General features: G+C 43.7%; 1 protein-coding gene across 1 annotated transcript in view; it reads right to left on the reverse strand.

Annotated features, from left to right (window-relative positions):
* The window catches only part of gabbr2 (gamma-aminobutyric acid (GABA) B receptor, 2), a 174,241-nt gene extending 168,313 nt beyond the window's left edge, over positions 1-5,928 (reverse strand). Inside the window, exon 1 of the mRNA XM_051390179.1 lies at positions 4,838-5,928. Coding sequence (XP_051246139.1) covers positions 4,838-5,116 — 279 coding nt within the window. The 5' untranslated portion in view covers positions 5,117-5,928. The remainder of the gene's footprint in view (positions 1-4,837) is intronic.
* Positions 5,929-6,517: the final 589 nt, after the last annotated feature.

Below are 6,517 nucleotides of genomic sequence, written 5' to 3' on the forward strand. Positions count from 1 at the left end.
AATGGATGATTTTTCATTAAAAACAACATTTGCACAAAGCAAGCCAATCCACTTTTCCATGTTGATAAGAGCATTAAAATGAGAAAAAATAATGGGACAAAAAGTAATCAAGGGACATTTAGAATAGATAAAAAATGTGTGATTAATTGGGAGTTAACTATGACATTAATGCGATTAATCACGATTAAATATTTTAATCGTTTGACAGCACTAATATATATACATACATATATAAAATAATGACTTACACTATAAACAAATAACACTTTGCTTAAACAGATTCTCCCCTAAAAACACTAACCGGCCATAACCAGCTCACTTTGACTTAAGACCTATGATTAGCAGCATCCTGACCTCCATTATGATAATGCCTTTTCACGGCAAAACTAACTTCTTCTGACAAAATGACAGAATGCCTTATATATGCTCAGGGGGGTGTTCTTCCTCCTGTGAACAAGTGTACTGTACGGCGATTTCAGGCTTGCCAACATGTGCACAAATGTGACATGTTGCATCTATTCCTCGGAGGAGAGTAGAAGCAGTTCATATCTGTGTGCAGTATGTCTGGACATAGGTCATTGCTAACATAGTCTCAGGAGGCCCATAATATTGCATGGATGGATACTTATATACACTATAAATACCCATCTGCATACAATATGTGGTGCACTGTACATGGACAGGATCAGCATCTCCAACTGCAGACTGTGTGTCTTTGTGGTTGTATTGATTTGCCTTTAAAAATACATGTGTTCACTCTTCTTTGGCTGCTACAATGTAAGAAACATGGAGCACATTCCCTAAAAGTACATTAATAAAATTTTAAGAAGAGAGAAGAGCGGACAGAAAAGACAATTCCAAGAGTTGATATATTACATTTCTTGTTATATGAGACTATTCCCCTCTTGTCATCACAAATGAAATTTCCCATTTCACAACCAACAACAAAAGGTGTTGGATCACTGCAGATGAATGGGTGGTAGAGCTTTCACTTTACATTTAAAATTCTAACAACGATCTGAAAGTAGGATAATGATCTTACCAAATTCCAATTTTCACTGTGTAGAAGTCTGCATGTTTTGCAGTCTGGTTAAAGGTGATGTGGTTTACGGCCTGCGGAAACCTTACTACAACAACCAATCTGAAGTCACCTGTTAGCTTGTCTGTCAAGTGAGGCAATGGACGCAGTGCCAATTAATGCTACCACATCAAATACGTACAACGGCTTTGTGGGTCTGCTTTTAAATACATTCGAACAAATGACTTGTTGCGTGTAACATTTAGGAGGATTTATTGGCACAAATGGAATATAATATTCATAACTATGTTTTCATTAGTGAGTAATCACCAGCATATAGGAATCATTATGTTAAGAAGTCATACCAAATAATCTGACTATTACTGTCCTACACTAACAGTACATAGGACTAGCAAATTATTGCAATCATAGGGCGCCCAGTTATTATCTCACCTGACAGAGCTGGTGTCCCATGTAGCAAGGCAGGTCATGGGTTCTACTTTGACCTGCGGCCCTTTGCTGCATGTCATTCTCTCTCTCTCTCTCTCTCCCCTTTCCTATCACTCTTCAGCTTTCAATATCAATTAAAGGCAATAATACATATTTGCAATATTGCAATCATATTGTGCATACCTGACATACCGCTGTTAAAAAAATATGAACTATTCTCCTAAAAGGTGATCTTTCCCTGAGTGGTTCCTCTCAAGGACCTGTCACACATCCTATAAGCCGGTGAACTAGCGTAGCTTAGCCTAGAACGCTTTCACTGCCCAAAGTCTCCCTGCCATCCTCTTCCAGTGCTTCCTGTCCTCTCCAAAGCTTTGATCAGCTAAGCCTGCAGAGTTACAGTATCAGTCCTCCGTTACACTAAAACCCACACTCACATATCTATAGCTGTGGTGGAGGACCAACTCCTGCTCCAGCCTTAAGCCTCCCAGTTGATATAATCCATCCTGCTTCTTTTCTACCTGCAATGCTTTGGTTTTAAAGCTGTATTCTCTTAAAGATGTATTCTCGTCTGCAACTGCTGCAGCCTGCGACAATGCCTTTTATTATTGAAACATCTTAGGAGACTAGCTTTGGCCTGATTAAACTAGTTTCACACCAGCCCGCATTAGATCTCATCTCCAGGCATTCCACATCCGGACATCTGTTCTTCTTCTACTAACCTGCTTCTCCAATCCTCCAACAACCCACTACCTCATTCTAACAGCGCAGCCTCAGCTCTCAGGTCTTTTACTGTGGGACAGCCCCCCAGTGATTCTCTACTCCCATCAGCAGCACCACCACCATCCAGCTCCACACCACCAGGGGATGGACCGGGCCTGCCCCGTCTATCCATGGCTCCACCGACAGGGGATAAAGGGATAAAGAGCCTCTGCTCAGGGACTGATTACTTACATCTGCCAGGCTAAATCCCAGTGCCCACACACACACACACACACACACACACACACACACACACACACACACACGGTACAAACACCACACAAGCACACACTTGGCCTGCTGCTAGCTGCAACAAACGCACTGATGCATGTATTGTTTTCTGACATAAGCATGTGGTATGTGAGGAAGCTGTGCGCATGTGTGTGTCTGTGTGTTTTAATGACTTTTATTCATGTGTAAATAAAAGATTATAGGTCAATAAATGTATAATGAACACATGTATGGTGAACTGTTAAAAGCACAGGCACTAACTTCACATTATTGCTCTTATAAACATGTCAGAGGCTCCAAAAGCAATATAGTCAACACTACAGCAATAAACCTGTCCTGGGCAAAGGTCTTATCCACCTGTAAGTGTTGAGGAACACTTCAGAGTGCTTCATCTGATATGAACAAACAATAATAGTTTCTCATAACTTAAGATGTTATTGAAAACATGTTTCTCTCACTAAAGTCTCTGTCTGTTTCTTTAATATTCTCTGTAAATATATAATAACAATGTACTGTTGCAGTAATATATTGCCATTTGAACTTAACAGTGCTCTCGGCGGTCCCTTGTTGACTTTAAGCATGCCAGGCTGTGCCAGATGATTTGCAATGGCTTGTAAATATACTCTAAGTTGTTGGCAGGGTGCTTTTTACTTAGAACAGTACAGTAACAAATACATGTCTATAAGGTGTGCCACACTGGTGTGCTAGTGATGACTATTTATTTTTGCCTACATCTGTGCACTGAGCACAACCAAATACCTATTATTGAGGGTTTTAGTGCTGGCATATAATATTTTTATCTTGACATTTCCAAAACAAATTATCAGAGCCTGGATTTTCAGCTGGCCTGCATAAAAAACAAAATTCAAATACCAGGGAATTGGCATTGTGACAGTGTAACATAGTTTAGCCTTTGACCACAAAGTCATCAAATAACACTGTTCTCATGAGTTCCCATTGATTGCCAGTATTAGAAAGCTGGCATCAGTATCAGACATTCCCAGCGAGCGGATGTCAGGCTGGCCCACTGACCTCTTGCTTCCAGCTCATCTTTCTCTCGCGAGCAATAGAAGGGGAAAATCATAACTCATAAGAGCATATTAATCCTGTGGTCTGAGCGCATGCTGCCTGTGAGGGCTTACCTCTGTCAACAGAGATGCGTGTGCTCTTTCAAACGGACACACCTGTGCACATACAGTATATTTAATAAGTGCTGAACAGGAAAACCAAAATGATTACTGCTATTTAAGGCACAGGAAAAAAATAGGACAAATATGGATCATGGAGATTTAAACCCAAATTATAAAGGCAGTTATAATTTATTTAAGTAGCAGGTCAATGTCATCGTATGCTATAGATTTATCTTGTTGAGCTGTCAAACTATGAACATCCATAGGCCTACATGTTGGCATGGCAACTGTATGATGCAACAGCTTTAAACTCCTCAATCGCATTGTGTCCTCTGAAGCACGTAAATCACTAAAAGCCTAGAAGGCCACAATAAGTACTGTTAACTGATTCAAATAATTCAAGTGTAAACAAATTACGGAGAACACGCCTACATTGTCAAAGCTTGCAGAGATTTAACCATGACTAAACATCAAGAGGACTTCAACTGGAGTGGTATATTATTATTGTGGTTATTGTTATCAAATAAACAGATGTTAATTTGGAGCTTGGACGCTGGGAGATGCAGCTCCTTTCAAGGGTGCAAGGAATCAGAAGAAATCGTACATCCAATTACCGCCATCTTCAGGCACTATGAGAAGCAGCCCTTTAATCGCTAAAAGAGACACTAATTCGTGACTAACAATCGTTATAGCGCAAAGCCATCTTAAGGCATACACACATCATATAAAGCAACGATTACAAAAAGATCGGCTGCAGCGTTTTAATTTGAAATCCAACCGACTGTCGGTGAATGAAATCTTTATCATCAGACAGCCTTTGGCATTCCGTTTCATCCTGAGATTGCGGTAACCATTAAAACAGTCCAGTATAGGGAGAGCAAGAGAGTGGGGTAATTTCCGGGTAATGTGTAAGGCAGTGCCTTATGCCAGGTTACATCTACATGCACTAGCAACGACAGGTGACAGCAGCGAGATGGACTTATATAGGGGGTGTGTGTGTGTGGGGGGGGGGTCATATCAGTTGACTTTAGCGCTATCTAAGCACGCAAAAATGCCCATATACCCAAACACAACAGCGTTTCCCCTTAACGCACAACGTGTGGAGCGCTGCGGGGCAATGCGCGCGCCATACACACGTGCACATATACACACGCGCGTGCACACAGACACACACACATAAGCCATATACAACAGTTTTAAACACGCCTGAGACGACCCACAGCAGCTCGGTGTTATTCTGTGTGTTTACCTCTGTGTCGTAGATTTTGGTGATGAGTGAGAACGAGTACTTCCTGGACTCCCGTATGTGCTGGATGGCCAGTTGGACCGCCGGCTCGATCCCCTGACTGATGCTGCTCATCAGGGCCGACTCGTTCATGGGCATAAGAACCATGATGGGCAAGTTTTCCCCGTCCCTGGCGAACCAGCTGTTGTCCTGTCCGTGTTTGGTGCGGTCGTTGCACACCTTGGCCAGGGCAGGGTGAAATAGCAGAACAGAGAGGAGCAGGCATCCCGTCGGGAGGAACATCTCCCAGCCGCTGCAGTCCCTCCGGGCTGGAGCAATGCGACCGTGCAGGGTGACCAAACGAGATCCCGCCGTACCCTCACTGTTTGGGCATCGCAAATTCGGGCTCGTCCGGGATGCTCAGACGCCCGTCCGTCAAAGGAAATCGTATTTCAAAACAGAGCAGACACGAACGCCGCAGCAGCCCCTGCAGTGGGCAAACTCGTCGTATGGGTTATGACTGCAAACTGAGAAAAAAAAAGAAGAGATTTCTACTCTATAACAGTGCCTCTGTAAGAATATTCCAAGGGCGCAGAGGTCCGCGTTGCAGAGGGAGAGCTATTGCCTCTTGGTGTCCGTCATCCAAACGATCTCCTGTCTGAACAGCCCTCTATTTCAACCCCTTTTTTCACCTTTGATATGATTTAACCACTTATCTTAGGCGCGCAAGAATGTCCTGAAGGATGCCCCGAAAACAAGCAAGAAGACCCCCGCAAGTGTAGACAGGAATCAATCACTTTGGTTGACAGTTGTTGCGGATACAAAAATCACCTCCGAAGTAAATTCCCAGCCAAGAGATGGCAACTGTGGGCATCCCAGGCAAACGCAGTGCTGAATCTGGCAAATTGCGAGACAAGGAAGCGATGCGGGGAAACAGGCTGAAAACAAATAGAGCTGAGGTTGAAAGCTTTACCGAAGAAGAGGTCCGAGGGGGGAGATGTCGAGAGAGTCTGCCTTGACAGCCTGTGGGACTGGGATGCTCATCTCCGATGGTGCGTCAGAAAAGCGCTGAAGCCGTTGCTGCTGCTCACCGTGCGCGCAAGAGGGAGCACTGAATGTGGAGGAGGAGAGGAAGCGAGGGAGGGGAGGGGGAGGGGGAGGAGGAGGAGGAGGAGGAGGAGGAGGAGAGGGATACAACAGCCTGGTGGAAAGGCTGCATAGGCTTGATGCAGGGCAGACTCATCAGCAGCTTGACAGCCAAGGGTGATTTACTGGGCTTTTATGATAAAGGAGGCAGACCACGTTTCAGACATGCATGGAGCAGGCTAGTTAAAATGGGTTGTATACACGTGTCTCTGCTATGTTGCCCCTCATACAACAGTTACATCAAAAAACCCTCCTTAGAGCTGTTTTTCAAGTGACTCATTATAAATGCCTTTATCCTAAGGGATGGAGAGATCCTTCTCACAGGCAGCAGGGCTTTACCTGCCGACATGTCCTTGAGCATTATAATAGGCTGTGTGCCACAGGATGAAAGAGAATTCCCACCAAAGGATCAACAGAGAACATATTCAGAATCTATATTGGATATGAACATACTCCTATTAACATACAGGTGCTTTGATTTAGTGGTCAAATAAACAATGTGACCTAGCAAAGCAGTTCCACAAAAAGTGGCAAAACGCAGACTTTGCAGTTCAGGTT

This window comes from Dicentrarchus labrax, unplaced genomic scaffold (genome assembly GCF_905237075.1).
Source record: "Dicentrarchus labrax unplaced genomic scaffold, dlabrax2021, whole genome shotgun sequence".
Classification (NCBI taxonomy): Eukaryota; Metazoa; Chordata; class Actinopteri; family Moronidae; genus Dicentrarchus; species Dicentrarchus labrax.